At 33.3% G+C, this 17,224-nt stretch overlaps 1 protein-coding gene across 1 annotated transcript in view; it reads right to left on the bottom strand.

Annotated features, from left to right (window-relative positions):
- Positions 1–17,224, bottom strand: part of MYO9A (myosin IXA) — a 245,311-nt gene that overhangs the window by 63,959 nt on the left and 164,128 nt on the right. Inside the window, exons 27-30 of the mRNA XM_023521568.1 lie at positions 9,667–9,779; positions 5,860–6,002; positions 2,885–3,108; positions 2,273–2,389 (exon numbers count right to left, since the gene is read on the bottom strand). Of these exons, the coding sequence (XP_023377336.1) occupies positions 2,273–2,389; positions 2,885–3,108; positions 5,860–6,002; positions 9,667–9,779 (597 nt within the window). The remainder of the gene's footprint in view (positions 1–2,272; positions 2,390–2,884; positions 3,109–5,859; positions 6,003–9,666; positions 9,780–17,224) is intronic.

The following is a 17,224-nucleotide window of genomic DNA, read 5'->3' as shown; positions in this document are numbered from 1 at the left end:
AGCCACAACAGAAAACAGTATGGAGTTTCCTCAAAACATTAAGAATAGAGCTACCATACGACCCAGCAATCCCTCTTCTGGGTATCTACCCAAAACAATTTGAAAACATTAATCATGAAGACATATGTACCCCTATAGTGTTCACTACAGCACTATTCACAGTGGCCAAGACATAGAAAGAGACAACCCAAATGTCTTTCAATGGATCACTGGATGAAGAAGCTGTGGTACATACATACAATGGAATACTACTCAGCTATAAGAAAAGATGAAATACCGCCATTTGTGGATAGATCTTGAGAGTACTATGCTAAGTGAAGTAAGTCAATGGAAAAAGAGAAGAATCATATGATTTCTCGTGTGGGATATAAAACAGAAAACAACAAATAAATAATCAAAAAACTCACTGACACATACAACAGTATGGTGGTTATCAGAAGGGAAGTAGTGGGGGTGGTGACTGAAGAGAGTAAAAGAGGTCAAATATGTGGTGACAGAAGAAAACTAAACTTTGGGTGATGGGCGAGAACACAATGCAATATACAGATGATGTATGTATTATATTGTACACTTGAAACTTATATAATCCTATTAACCAATGTCACTAAAAATTTTAATTTTAAAAAAAGGAAAAAAAAGAGTGAATCATTGAATCTTTGCCTAATGATACAGCAAGTAGCTCTTTATTTTATTTTTCCATAGAAGAGTGATATGCCTACAGTAACATATTACTTGCAAAGGAATCTACATGGAATTCCTTTTAACTATTTAAATGAGTCTGGAATCTTTATAGAAGGAAAAAAAAGACTTCAGGTGACCAAAAAAGTGTTGTATACATTTAGAACTTATTTCTCTTTCACCTCCTCAGAATTAGAAGTTGAAATTTTTTAATACATGGTTAGAAAACTACTATTAAGCTCTGCTTCATAATGTTAGCTCTTCCTATGAAATTTAAAGTGTACTGGAGCATCCAACAACTCTGAATCCCTAATCTAGGAAATATAGGTAGGAAGCAGAGAAAGAAATGAGCATAAGTAGTTGGTCAGGCTTAGAAAAATATGGCTGACTTTGTCCCTATCCAAACTTAATCATTTGCCATAGCCTGATTACTACTTTATTATGGTCTTGAAATTCCTGCTCTTTCAGACCATATGGTTCCAATTATTAAAAGGTAAAAAATCTTATACTGAGAATGAAAAAGTAGAAGATACAAGAAAGTTTTCCTAAAGAAGCTACGGTACATATATATACAATGGAATATTACTCAGCCATAAGAAGAGATGAAATACTGCCATTTGTGACAACACAGATGGACCTCGAGATAATCATGCTAAGCAAAATAAGCCAGACAGAAAAAGCTGAAAATCATATGACATCACTTATATGTGGGATATAAACCTGAAAGTAACAAATGAACAGGACAAACAAACAGAGACTCATGGACATGGACAATAGACTAGAAGTTAACAGAGGGTAGGGGGGAAGGGGTAGAGGGAGGTAGGTGAGATAAAGGGGGTCAAATATATGGTGACAGAAAGAAATCTAATTATGGGAGGTGAACTCACAGTGTAAATATATATATGCCTACTGTTAAAGTGTACAACTGAAACTTATTGGATTTCATTAACTAATGTCACCATAAAAAATAAATTAAAAAAAAGTTTTCCTGTTTCACTTTTCACAATGAATTATAGATTGAACAAAGAAAATCCAATTAAATACAAATTATTATTTTATAGAATAAATATAATTCAGACACTAATAAAGATTCTATAGATCAAAGCATTATTAGACACTTTAGCATCAAAAATAAATTTTCTAAAACATAACCAATATAGGAAAGTACAAAGTAAATTTGAAAGTGATATAAACTGATGTAGAAATCAGTGAACAAAACTGTTCTAATGATACTGGAAAAAAATTGTATAAGTCCACATCTATAAAAAATAGAAGCTAGAGCTAAAGGATTATGAAAAGTCAAAATAGTAGAGAGCCGCTGGAGTGAAACAGAATCATATCCAGAATATCTAAATTCGATATCTTAATAAGATAAAAATATACCTATGGAGGGAAAAAGAAAACTACTCAAGGAAATTCGAGGAAGCCATTAATCTGAGGTCAGTCAGTATGCTTTTCCCTACCCATCCCTGAGACAATAGCAAGGAACTAGAGAAATCTCTAGTTCAACATGTCCTCTGTATTATATTCTACAGTACTGATAAATTTTTCATATGTTGAACTACTGAATTTATTCTAACACTGTCCAACTTACCGCCAATGCAGATGAATAAAAGCTGAAGATATTCTGCCGAAATTCTTTCAGGGCTTTTTTAAATACAACGTCCACTAGTGTGTCTTTCTTGCTGTCTTCATTATCTAGGTCATTCATCTGGGGACCACAGAAAGGGTTTTATACACAATCAACTAATTGAAAAGAGGTCAATACAACAGTGGACACATACTGTTTCTTCAACAATCACTGCCCTGAAAGTGCAAGCCACTGCTATTATGAGACTCAGGTAAAAGCACAACTAGATAGCCAAAGTTTTATTACTACTAGATGATTTCTAATGTCTCTTTTAACATTTATGATTCTATAGCTCTGCTATCAGAAAAACAACTTCAAGTGTGCAATGATAAGCCTCACCTTCGCATATAGAATATATAATAGAGTAAAATAGAAGTTGACAGTAAAACTTAAAACCTTAAATCCTGTCTACTCAGTCTATGGCATATCATATTATTTGCACCTTCCTGGCAAAGAGTAAACCACCTAACTTCCTGAAGCATATGTCACCTAGTTCTTGAGGGGCCATATCCTGATATATACAAGTATTTCATAGTCAAAACCGCTCAGGAGCCTAACTCAGCATGCAAAGTATACCTTTTTCAAAAGAAATTCATCCATGCTTTTTAAATCACTGGCACTTGCTATGATCTGGACAGAGTCATTTTGCCAATGCATAGACTCCAAAGCCACGCTGCTGATCTTCACACTTCGCTTGCGCTTTGCCTTTGGAGAAGGCTCTTTGTTCTCTTTGAACTCCTTCCGGGAACTATCAGGCAATTCTGGGCTCAAAGGAGGTGTTGGGTGATACCGAGCTGATTCTACAATTCAAGATTGAGTGGCCAAAAAAAAAAAAAAAAGAAAAGAAAAAGAAAGAAGAAATTCAGTAAAAATATTGAAATCTCCACATCCTCCTTTTTAAGTTTAAGTTCCATTAGTGAGCCACCGTAGGAAACACATGTAAATATCTGAAAAGGAAAGTAACATTAATATTTGAGGTCAGGCAGTTAGGCAATAAATCCTGATTATACACTTGTACAGAAAATCTACTTAAGTGTTACCACTTTTCAATGGGAAATGCTATCATGTCTCCCAAGGAGCTAAGGTCTGATATTGACCTAGATGGAAGTGTCTTGTAGAACTTGAAGCCCAGATCCCAAAAACCTCAGTCTCAAAGAAAAGAAAGAGTACACAATCACACTAGCATGTTAAATGCTGATTGTTAACCCAGTCATTGCTTTACTGTATCTGTTTGAAAGGGTGAAGTTTGATAATTATTATTTCCTTATTAGGAGCTAAAGCCATAATAGATATAATAATATTTTCTGGTGTTAGCCTGGCAATCTGTTTAGGCTCACTTCTGCTTCAGTCTCTTTTGTATTTAGGATTTTCTTATACATCTCCCAAATAACTGAATTTCTCAGAGAATTCCTGGAATGAACTGGCTTTGTATATAAAACTGGAAAGCACAACACATTTTTTCTGCAAATGTTTACACCAGAAAAACTGGATTCCATGTAGTCCATTATAATCTCGAACTACACTGGATTATCCAAAACCCTACCTGGGGCTTGTTGAGAATGTTGGCCCCTTCTCGTTTCACATACCTGTTAGTTCCCCCCATTTGTAGTCATCATACCCTCTGTAAATGGTAAAAGCTAAATCTGATAATGGGGAAAAAAAAAAAAAGGAGCCTACTTCTAAATGCTTAATTCTACCTCAAGCAAGAACTGAAACAAACTCAATTTCAGATATAGCATCAGAATAAAAATTATTAAGATACAGGATACAAGTACATTCAAATCAGTATCACCTGATTTTAATTCATTATATAATCTAATTATATAATGATCTAATTTCATTTAGCAAAGTCGATGTTATTCTTATAATAAAATGATGATTACTAAAGAAACTGTCTATAATCCTATTTCACCATTAAAAACAAGGGCTACCTTAATAAATTTCTACCCAAAGATAAATAAAAAGCTACAATTCTAATTTTTATACATGTATCCTTATGAACACACACATAATGACATCTGCTAATAATATATGTTTCAAATAAAGAGGTTTATGCTTCCTTCTTGGAAAATATAACTGAAAAAAATTTTAATTTACAACGATTACTTTAAACCAAATGAGATATAAGAAACTGATCCTCTTAGTAATTTAATGGTAAGGAATTCCAAATCTTCCAAACTGAAATAGTAGTCACAATTTGTTATTAGTCTTAACCATAAGTTTGCCAACTGATAGGAGCAAAGCCACAAGACACAAAAACAAGGCTCTAACGATATTTCCATTTTTTTCCTCTGACACACAGGTGCCTCTGACCCATCTACTCCTATATGAAGCTTGATGATCTTTCCTCCTTGTCCCTTTATCTTATCCTAGATACCAGAAGTTTTGTTTGCTTATTGTAATTAGGTCTGTTCTATCTTTGAGAGATCTTTTCCTAAGACTTCTTTCTGTTTTATTCAATACTCATATTTCACCCACCCACTGGTATTTCACACACTCATAAACACATATCCACCTTTGATGTTGAAAATACCTGCCATCTTTACATAGTAATTAAAAACTCTCATATATGCTTGAGCAAATGGCTTGGGAAGAATGGGATAATCTATTAGTGGGATTAGTAACTGGTTAGTTATTAATTCTAACATTTAGAAAGGCAAGTTTTTTGGGGTGGCTCCATAGTGTAGTGGTTAGCATGTCTGCTTTACATGCAGAAGGTCCAGGGTTCGCACCCCAGGTAGAGCCACGGACCATACCCCGGGTGCACCAGGCCCCGAGTGTGTGGGAAGAAACGCTCCACCTTCATAGGAAACGGCAATATCCATAGGTCAGGGGTGGAAGTTGCAGGGTGGGGGGTAATTAAAGACGAGAAAAAAAAAAGGCACGTTTTCTCAACATATGAACTAACTGTTGGTATTTTCAAATGTGTTATGATTGATGCCTAGAAAGTTAAAATAACCATTATAACCATTATAAAGACCCAGGCACTGACATATGGTAGATTCCGAATACAGAGCACAGTGGTTAAGAATGTGGAATCTGGTGCTAGACTGCCTGGATTCAAATCTCAGCTCTGCCAATTACTATACATGTATAAGTAAATAACTTCTGTGTGCCTCAGTTTTCTCATCAATAATAATCACACCAACTTCAAAAAATTATTGTGAGGATCAATGCCTTTGTATGTAGTAAACACTCAAATATTAGCTGCTGTTATTAGTTTTTACTAATAATACATATTTGTTAAGTGAGTGCATAATGGCTATAGTTCAACACTTTAGAAAACTGAGGCTAAGCAAAGAAAATCACAACCATTCTTGAAGTTGTCATTGCTCCACTGTTTTATGTCACATTTCCTTGGAACTTCTATTATAGGTACAATGTGATTTTAGAGTTATCTTTTTAGTTAAGGAAGAATTTAACAATCCTGGTCCTATCTCATTAGAATACCTAGCCACAGGGTGCCATTACAAATACTAGAGCAATAGCAAACTTTCAGAAGAAGTAAACAGGAATTATGAAAACAATTGCCACCCTTTGTTCATTTTTACCATCTGGAAACTGATGAGTTGGAATCATATCTGAGCCAGCAAAGAGTGCCGAAACCTCTGGCTGGGTGGCAGGTTTCACTCTGGTAGTCTTCTTCTCCCCTTGTTTCCCTTTGGCCCAGAATCTCATCCTAGGTCTCTGAGGTCTATTTAAAAAAAAAAAGGTAAAAATGGAAATCAGCGCATCCCCAGTGATAATACTTGCACATCACTATAAGCTACATAAAAATCTTTCACATACATTAGTTCATTTAACCTTCACACATAAATTTAATAATATTTAATTTTCGATTTTGCATTTAAACTTCATCTGAAAGGTAAATAGTTTCCTTGTCTTAAATACAGAAGATGACCCAGAGATATTAAATAAGTCCCTAAAATAAATGGTTACAAAGCAGTGGAACTAGGATCCCACATCAGGTTTTCTAATTCCTAAACTGGTATCTCTTCATTCTTGTCCTCCTTCCAGCTTGGATTTAGTGTACAAATAATTTAACAAGAAATAAAATACTTTTAAAGGAATCACTGATATGCCATCACTCTAAAACATACTAGTTTACATTTTTGGGGGTAATTTTCTTCCAGTCTTTATCCATAAGCATGCCCATTTTTACACCATTGTAATCATGATGCAGATACAATTTTAAATCTTTCTACTTGCCATTTTGATAAAGGTTTTACTGTTATTCTTATATTCATGAATCAATATTAATAATTAACAAAAGCCATCACTTACTTTAGTTATCTTACTAAGTTATCTTTGCTGAGTAACAGTGCTAAGTGCTGGTATGGGATTATGTTATTTAATCATAACAAATGTATTTCAAATTATGATAACCATTTCACAGGTGAGAAACTGGAGGCTTAAACATTAGGTAACTTTCCCAAGGTTATACAGCCAGTGAGTGACAAAGTTGAGAATCATACCTATATGCTATATTGCCTCATTCTTAGTGCTTATATACTCTCTCCTATCACATAAATCAAGGAACCACCTAGAGAAAATTACAACAGCTTACAATATATCATGTATTGTAACCCCGTAATAGGAGGCTTATTTGTACATTGTTTGTTCCTTCGTATGTTCATTGAGTCAATCAAAAAAGTATTTGAGCATCTACTAGGAGCCAGGTTTAATGCCTTACATATGATATGTCTAATATTCATAACTACAACTGACCCTTGAACAATATGGGGGTTAGGGGCGCCAACCCCCTGAGCAGTTGAAAATCTGTATATAACTTTTGACTCCTGAAAAATTTAACTACTAATTGCCTACTGTTAATAAATAGATATAATTACCTTACCATGAGCAAAGTGAGGCTCAGAGAGCTAACAGAACTGGAAGTTAAAATAAGGTCTATCTGGTTTTAAAGCCCATGTTCTTTTTTAAAGCTTATTATTAAACTTCTACATACATTTTCATTCCTTTTCTGCTCCCTAGGGTCAACCCTTCTGAATTGACTTACACTGATTCTTTTAATGGTCATGCTACTTATATTGCTATCATATGTCATCACAGATAATGATTAAGCATGTTCTACCACTTCTGTTCTACACCCTCCACAAACACAGACATGCCATGCCCCTAATAGAATCATATCATAATTATAGTTAAAGCAATATTCAGCATTTTCTTTTAATAATATTCACTATTTTTATTATGTAAATATTGATAACTGAGGCATGGAGTTCCTTGAAAAACCTATTTTATTCTAGAGTTAATAAATGTTTTGTTTTACACTTCCTTACTTTTCTACATACAATTCACCTCCAAGTGTTTCTCTATTTATGTATATCTCCTCTCAACATGTTAAAATATAGAAGGTATTCACTCCATCAGTTTTGTGTTCTTGAAATCTCCCCCAGAGCCTTCTAACCTGCTCCAATTTGGCATGGTTTCCCTCAGTCTTTGGTGTACAACTATCATTTGAAAAGCTACTTTCCCTGTCATAATGGAGATTCCTTTTGTCACTATCATTTTACAATGACATGTTTTTTGGCACGGATCTATTTTTATCCATTATGTTGGACCCTCAGTGGGCCTTTTCAATCTAGAAACCTATAACCTTTAGTTCTATAAAATTTATTTCAATTACTTTAATGATTTGCTGCCCTTCGTTTTCTTTATTCTGTCTTTCCAGAGCTCCTATCACTGGGTTACTGGAGCTCCAAAACTGCCCCTCTAATTTTATCTTTTCTTGTCTCTTCCATCTCTTTGGCTATTTGCTCAACTTTCTGAGATACGCCCTCAACTTACTTTCTAACTCTTCTGAGTTGTTTCTTTATGCTATTATATTTTTAATTTTCAAAAGCTCTTTTTATTATGAATGTTCCCTTTTCACATACTCTGCTTTCGTGGATATAGATATATTTATGTATGCAGAAAGTCTGCTGATAGTTGTACTTGTCTTAAAGTTTTTTTTCCCCTGCATAGTTTATTTCTTCCAAGTTGTATTTTATCCATTAGTTTTTTTCCCAAGTTGTATTTTATCCATTAGCTTCTTTCACATGTTTCCTCAAATGTGTGGCGATCAAAAACAGGGTTTAAAAAAAAAAAAGCTGTTTGAAAGCTCTCATGTGCATTGTTGGGACTTCCAAACTGTGGTTTCCAAACTGTGGTTTCCCTTGTATGGTTATCTGGCTGGTCTGTTTTGCAGGGAAACGCCTGATACCAATATCTCTAGGTCTGTCCTAGAGGGTGGGACAAAAATTCCGAAAGACTCCCTGAACCACCTGCTTATAGGGGTATATGAAATGTGGAATCTGAGTCCAAAAAAGCTGGGAGGTTTTAACATTCATTATGTAAACATTCACTAAATCCCCTGTACCAAGCATGTACCCTAGTCCTCAACTGTATCTGGTAACCTCTCAGTGCAGAGATTTTTTGTTTATCTTTTCCAAGGAATAAATCTCCTATTTTCTGCTAGGATTGGGGCAGATCGGTCAACTTGATGCTTCTTTCTGAGCTTTACTGAGTTAGTTTAAGATTCAGCTTTCTCCTATCAAGACGTTTAAAATTTATTTACTTTTTGGATTCCACAGTTTTCTTATGGTTGTCTCCTATTGCGCTGCTGTTGTTTTTTGTCCTGTATAGGTTTTGCCATTTTAGCAATTTTGGAAAAGGAAGTGGAAATTAAATTATTATATATTTAATCTGCTATCTCCATCTGTATATTCTTACTATTATGTCGTATCTTGCTTGCCAAAATGTGATCTCCAACATAATCTACTCTGGATTTGGGTTACCTTGCATGATGCCTCTATAGTCATTAAAGAAGAGGTCTTTAATATGATTATGAACCAGACAGATTTCGGTGTGATCTTCAAGTGCTCAATGAGGGCCTGAATGCCTTATATAACACAATAAAGAACAAAGGTAATTGTCTGACAAATAAAAATTCCATGTACTCTCTTAGAGAGAATAGATTTATTTCCTGAAAGTCTTTTCCAGTTCCATTTGCAGTACACTTAACTCAGAATAGAATCCAAGTCCAAAGCTGGAAAATACTTTCAATTTCATCTAGTCTAATTTCTTTTCTTTTACATCAAAAAATCACAAGTCATACAATGATTTAAAGATTTCACCCAAATCATACTGCTAAACATATAGAAAGATAAAGCTCATTTTATATATCTGATGTGCTTGTCACACACACAGCAGGTATTTAATATTTGTTGAGAACAGTTACATTTCAAAACTAGCTGCTCTATCAATTATGCTTTTAAAAAGAGACTCAGTACTTAACTATAGAGAATTAGAAAATAAAATTATATTATCCCTATTAACTCTCAGGGTATACTTTATACCTTATATCCGAATCTGAAGACTTCTGTCTCACTGCCAACTTAGTAATCTCTCCTTGAGACATAGTCTTATGAAGCTTTGCTTCTTCATCAACTGAAGAAAATCGCTGTGAGGTCTGTAATAAGTATATACGTGAAAGACTTTAAAACCAAGAAACTACATCATAGTACTGTAATTAAAACTCAGGTTATAGAATTTAAGAATTATACCTATTAAAAAACATAGAAAATATATATATTAATATTATTCAGAGAGTCTATGAAATAAAAGAACCTACTTAAAAAAAAATGATTAACTTTCTAAAGTAATCTGAAGTAAAGAGAACTTGGGTCAATGAAAATGCTGAAAAGGACCTACCAGCTCATGTTTTCTGACAATTTTACAAAGACTATCAAGTAGAAAGGTAAGAAAAAAGTCAAAACCATCTAAAGATACAGACAAAAGATCCAGGATCTGATAAATATAGAATGCTAGTTCTTTCATACTTCCTTTTATTTGTCCCTAAAAGATGATAATTATTTTTATGGCTTAACTTGCTATTATAGATTCTTATTATATCCAGTAAAAGATTTAAAAGAACAAGAACACAGGAAGATAAGGAAAACCAAAGTACCAAAGAATAAAAAATTATTATCACCAATAATTGTCTAAGTTATAAACAAATTACATGGCTATCAAACTGGAACCTGAATTTCAGTTGGCAATTCTTGTTCCATTTGTTTACAGTGTGCCTTTTTAAAGACAATTCCATTTGGAGGAGAGAATTTCTTGTTACCATTTCAAGTAATTTCCTAGTATTTCATTCTTCTATAGTTATAATATCTTTTCTTCAGCCCTTTAGTCTGCTTGACTATGGCCTTATCAACAGAAATGATCCTGAGTTGTTAAAATTAAGAACAAACTTCTGCTTCCGGCAAAGATAGAGTAACAGGAACCTGTTTTATCCTCTTGCCTGAAACAACCCAAGTTAAAATCAGAAACATAATAAAACCCCACATAAAATAATATGAAACAGCAGCTATCAAGATGACAAACAGTTATCCTGAGAGATGGGAAACATCTCTCAGTTTCCCATCTCTAGCTTAGTGCCTTGAGACAGTTTCCAGGCTGTTACACAAAGAGGGGGAATCCAGGCAAATCTTGGCTGACTCTGAGTTGAACACACGAAGCTGAAAATCCAGAGAGACAAAGGTAACCAGAAACCAAAAGACAGAGTACTGGAGAGAGAGATGCACAAAGATCATCAGAGGGTCCCCACTGAGAATTTACTGAGTACTAAGCAACATTTCTGTGTCAGACAACTACCCAAGACCAGGGAAAGGACCACCTGAAAGGATTAAAGGTAATAGTGCTCAGCACTCACAGAAGGCCAGTAATAGTGCCTGTGCCCAAGAGTAACAGAACATAACTTAATGATTCCCAGGGCATTGGGTAAAGCACACAGAAAATCTTGCCTCAACAGTCTAGACTAAGTACTGCTCTGTTTGAGCCTAACAAATCTTTACTTAATAGTAAAATGATTACAGCACTCAAGCTAATTAACATATCATCTCCGCACACAGTTACCTTATTTCTGGTGGTGAGAGCACCTGAAATCTACTCCCTTGACAAATTTCCAGTACTCAACACAGTAAGCCTAATAAACCTTAAAAGGAAGACATAAAAAGACCAAGATGCTTCTAGAATAAGTCTCTGGAATATTGCTGGAATATAACAGGCTTAAGAATATTAATCAAATATAAAAGTATCCAGCGTCCAACATGGCAAAATTCAGAAAGTTGGGCATCCAGTAAGAAATAACTAGGCATGCAAAGAAGTAAGAATATATACCGAGAATGAGGAGAAAAATCAATCCATCTATAATGACTCAAAACGGACACAAATGTTACTGAGTACTGGTAGATTAGAGAACTGACTAAAGAAAAAGAACTTAAAATGGCATGTGATTCACAGTGACATATTTTTAGAGGCATCACTTCTGGAGAAAAAACAAGGTAAAAAGGAAGGAAAAGGTGCCTTTTGGAGATTGAGCAGTAAAGAAGAAAAGGAGCAGAAAGGGAAAATTTAGAATCCAGCAAGGCAAAAGAGAAGTAAAATAATGGAGGGCTCAACATTGCCTCTACTACCACACACACACAAGACAAACCCAAAACAGGTTATCTAAAAGAAACTGAACTTTGCTACACAGGCAGAAGAGAAAGTTCTTGAATTCATTATCTTATAAACTAACCCCACTGCATAAAACAAATAAATTAAAACATACATAATCTACATAAGCTACAATAAGAAAACAAATAAAACGAAAACCAAAATTAGAACCAAAACGACTCGGTTCCTTAACTCTACCACCCACTCCACTCCCCCCAAAAACGAAGCATGAAACAGAAAATTGTAACTCAAAAATGAATTAAATATCCTTATCTATGTGAAAGACCAGAAAGAGATAAAAAAAGTTGAATGAACTGAGAAAAGAAATGAGATAGTGAAATGAAGACTATAAGATATGTAAGAGAAAAAAATTACAAATGGAAATTTAAAGGGGATTGAATAAAGGAAGTTAGATAATGAAAAATATAAAATGATATAAAGAAATAAAATAAAAAGGGTCAGAGAGAAGGTGACTGAAACGGAAGAAAGGAAAAGAAGAAAAAACTTATTTATAATCGGAGACTCTAAACAAGAAAAATAAAACAATGCATGACTAAAATTCAAAACTATAATCCATGAAAACTTACCGAAAATAAAGCAAAACCAGAATTTACATATTGACAGAGTTCTGCAAGTATATAGGGTAATTAATCTATCATGATCAACTTGAAGATACATCCTAAACTTTAAATATAAAGAAAAAATTCTGAAGGCCTCCAAAAAGATCAAATAACTTATAAAGGCAAGAAAATTAAACTGGCAATAGACTTACCAAAAATAACAAATAAAGCCAGAAAACAATACATTAGCATTTTCAAAAAACTCAGGAAAAGAAAGTATGAATTAATGATTTTATATGTAGCCAATATGTCCCTTCAAATATCAAGCCTTTAAAAAGAACTCAGGGAATTCCATATCTATGAGCCCTTTGTGAGTAATCTACTATGGGAGAGCTTCATCCAACCAAGAGAACAGGGAAACTTTAGCAAATATTTAATGTGATCACTTAATATATTTAATAGTAGATCTAAAACAACAAGGGTGGGGACCACGGTGAAAGAATAATAAGCAAAATTACATGTTCTAACAAAGTAGAAATCTAAAAAATAGGAATAGATGAGAGAAGAAAAGTAGAGACTAGAATAGCTCATTAATAGTTGGGTCACGGTAGGTGAGAATTAAAGAATATTATTCATTAAAAAATGACTAGACAGTAATTGGTTAAATAAAAAATAGCAAATTAAAAGCATTTTAAAAAGTTATATACAAAGGTAAACAATTGATAGAACAAGTACATGACTGTCCCTAATTATCGAAAGAATTTTTAAAAAATAAAGAAAACATGTAATGTAAACACAGCAAATTTAATGTAACAGATAATATAAAACTATAAGGACGAGTTGAGACTATCAGTGATATTAATAAATATAGATTTAACTCATTTATTTGGGGAAAAAAATTATAATTTGGCTCACAAAGCAGGACTAAACTAGACTGCATGCAAAACACATATCTAAAACAAAAGTATCCAAAAAGGCTAAAAATAAAGGGATGATCAAAACTATTCTGGGTAAATAGAATAAAAAAACAGAGGCTATGATATTACTGTTTAAGTAGAATTCAAGCAAAAGGCATTAAATGTGACAAAGGACATTTTAAAATACTAAAACTCATAAACACAATGAATAACAGGAGACTTAAACACAACATTCTCTATATGACAGGTCAAATGTAGAAAAAAATAAAGATCTAGAAGAGAAACAACATAATCAATTAAGTAGAAATTATGGATATGTATTGAAATTTTACACTCTGAATAGAGAATATACCTTATCAAATGCACATGGTACATTCACAAGAAACTAATCACATTAAGTAAAAAAAAAAAATACTGGTAAATTTGATCAAATAGAAACATTTCAAATACTCTTTGATCACAATCTAACAATACTAGAAACTAATAAAAATTTAAAAACTAAAAAAATATTATTACACAAATTTTGGGTAAAAAAAGTAGTATAAATTGAAATTACATTTTTCTAATAAAATAAAAACTTTACACATCACAATAAACAAGATACATCTGAAGTAACAATCAGAGGAAAATTCATAGCCTTAAAAGCTTATACCAATAAAAATAAATTAAATAAATGATTCAACTCCCCAACTCAAAAGCTAGAAAAATAAGAAAGTAAACCAAAAGAAAGCACAAGGAAATAAATAATAAAAAGCAGAAATAAGTGGAGAATGGGAGAAAAAGGTAGGTTTAATAAATAAATCAAAATCCTGTTATTTTGGAAAAAGTTAACAAATGACTAGATGACTTACAGGAAGAAAGAAAAAAACATATATCTATAAAATAAGAAATGACAAAAAGTAAATACCATTGGAATAGATAATTTTTAAAAATCTTAAAAGCCTACTTTCCAGACCTCTATGCAAATAAATCTAAAAAGTTAGATGATGTGGATAATTTCATAAGAAAAAATTATTTACTAAAATTGACCCCATGAGACAGAAAGCTTAAAAGACTAATTTCCCTAGAAGAAAAAAAGGAACTTATGAAGGAATTAGGCCACAAAAAAGTACCAATCCCAAATGGTTTCATAGAGAAATTCTACCAAATCTTCAAAGAACATAGTCACAATGCTATAAACTGTCCCTGGTTTTTGTGAGGGAATAAAATACACATAGAAATACTAAGTGTATTCAACAGTGTGGCTGCTGTCTAGGGGCCACCAATCCAAACCTCTTATGTCATAAACTTTGTTCAATACCAACTGGTTTTCCAACTTTCAATATCTGCCCTCAAAATCACTAGCCTAGGTCCTAAAATCCTATAAACATCCTCTCTTAACTTTCCTTTAAGTTACTAAGACCTAGTCAAGGTAGATTTTTACTTAGTGTAAAATAAGCTAATAAAAACTTAGCCTTGCTTGATCAACAGGTTTTTCTGGCAGTTTTTGTGTAGAGTGGACAGCGGAAAGAAGGAAAATTAAATACAGATAAGGACTGGAGTGTATCTAAGAGAATAACATACAAAAATAGCAATATAAGAAGTGACAGCAGTTTGGGGAGGAAGATGAGAAATTTAGTTTTATCATACTGGAGATAAAGAAGACATTCTGGAGAGCTATTTGGGACTCAGAGCCATAGAAATAAGTGGTTTAAGTCTGGGAAATGGTAGAAGAAATTATACAGAAAAAAACTGTTACCCACACCAATCCTACAAATAAGAGATAGAAATGATTTTATTAACTCATCATTCAGAAGAATGAGAGACTAAATACTATATGAAAGCCACCTTAAAAACACTGCCTAGAAGAACATGTCATTCTTCTTGGATAAAAGCCAGCACAGTGGGTATTAGAACCCAGTGTGAGCAGCAAACAGAGACTAAACAGTTATTCAAATGGCAGAGTTCAAAGTAGGAAATTTTTTAAAAACACTAAAATCTTAAGGAGGAAAACGACTACTCTTGTCTCCACTTCTCCACAGCAGGTTAACAACTGATTCACTATTCATTGACTCAGATGGTAATGGTTACCAAACACCCTTTGGGAATTTCATTTAGAACTCTCTTTATCTCATTAGATATTTCTTCTAAGATTGAATGACACTCTTCTTAGTGAATGTCAGTGAAAGAAGCACTTTATCCAGAAAATGAAACAAAACAAAACAAAACAAAACATTATCTGGTTTTTTAAAATCCAAGTGCCCAGAAAATCAAGCCCATTTAAAATCCTGGAGATATCTCAATTTTGAGAATTCAGTAGATTCCATTTAGAAACAATTAGTCTTCATCTTCACAATATCAGAACATTAAACATGGCATATTTTCAAGTTAAACAAACAGAAACACATTTTAAAACTGTTCCTACCCTTCCCACCCCCAAGCCCAATAAGTATCTATCAGCATATTCTAGAAAGCAAAGCTTCTTCATGCAAATGTCCACCAGAAACAAACACCACCACCTGTTCCTAAAATAGCTAGTAATGAAAATAGAAGGACAGTGAGAAAGCTGGCGAGGTGACTAACAACACTGTGCAGGGCGGGTGCTCTACAACTACTGGCATGCAGTGACTGTCAAGCAGGTGAACAGAATCATAGGCAGAGGCTACCAGCTGGAACACTTAAAGGGGCTGATTGCACCAAGCAGAAAGCCCAACTTCCTGCTTCATCTCAGTTAAGAGTTCTCAGTGAGAAAGAATTCTATCACCAAAAGGACTAAGGTTTGTAACAAAGGAAACTCTCAGGAACAAAACAGCAGTTACAAAGGCTGAGTTCTTCCACAAATGAAAATTCTATGTATGCTTTAGAGAATGAATTAAGTATGCTCCCTATTTACACTAAAAGTATAAGCAGCACTTTTCATTAAAATTAGTTTGCTTCATTACATAATTTTATCTTTACTAATCATACAATAAGACTATGTTTTGTTATTTATAACTCAAAAACAAGGTACTGCCAAATTGGAGCTACTTTATCCGACACTGAAGAGAGGATTTTGGCTCTAATTATATATATCAAGGGATATACAGTTTGTTTCCAACTTTTACAATACTACAGTTTGGCTCAGGGTAATGACTCATTTGTCTAATTAGAGACCAGGTCATGTGTTTTTGTTTTTTCTGTCTTAGAATATCAATATTATTATGTAAAAACTGGGTCTATCTCCAACAAAAAAAGATAATGAGAATATTCTAGTTAATTTTAGTTAACTAGATGTTTGGCACAAGCCGCTTAAAACAGTTCAAAGATAAAATATCTAAAGAGTCAAAAGAAGATCATCCTAAAATTTTCCTCTCATAATGAACAGATACTAAAGAAGAGCATTATAGATCTAACTCAGTTAAGTATATGCGTGGAAATAAAATGCATATCATTCCATTTTATCAGTGAAATGTTTTAGAAAATATTAGACATACAGGGTTCTTATATTGTACATTTTCTAGGAAAATTCTAAAATCAAATACTTTATATCTATACTTGTCAAACTATATATATATAGTTTGATATATATATATATATATATCTCATTTTGGTTAAAATGTGATGATAAAGTTATTAGTCAAAATAGGACAGTTTTATTCAAACCTAATGCCAACATTATAATTTGTGATTAATACGAACTCACATTATATACAGCCTTCTACTTGGCTGGGTTGGTCCAGGGAGATATTTTTGGCATTGCTCATTAAATCTTTAAAAATTCATGTTCATTTTCCATCACTAAAAAATTAGGGAGGGGAAGCAAGTTTAAAGGCAAAAAAAAAAGAGAGAGAGCAAGCGAGACTACCATTTCAATTAGAAGCTAAAGCCAGCACAGTGGGTATTAGAACCCAGTGTGAGCAGCAAACAGAGACTAAACAGTTATTCAAATGGCAGAGTTCAAAGTAGGAAATTTTTTA

The sequence above is a fragment of the Pteropus vampyrus genome, unplaced genomic scaffold (assembly GCF_000151845.1).
Source record: "Pteropus vampyrus isolate Shadow unplaced genomic scaffold, Pvam_2.0 Scaffold10, whole genome shotgun sequence".
Lineage (NCBI taxonomy): Eukaryota > Metazoa > Chordata > Mammalia > Chiroptera > Pteropodidae > Pteropus > Pteropus vampyrus.
Note: the sequence above shows the minus strand (reverse complement) of the source record. Positions and strands in the feature narration are given on the sequence as shown.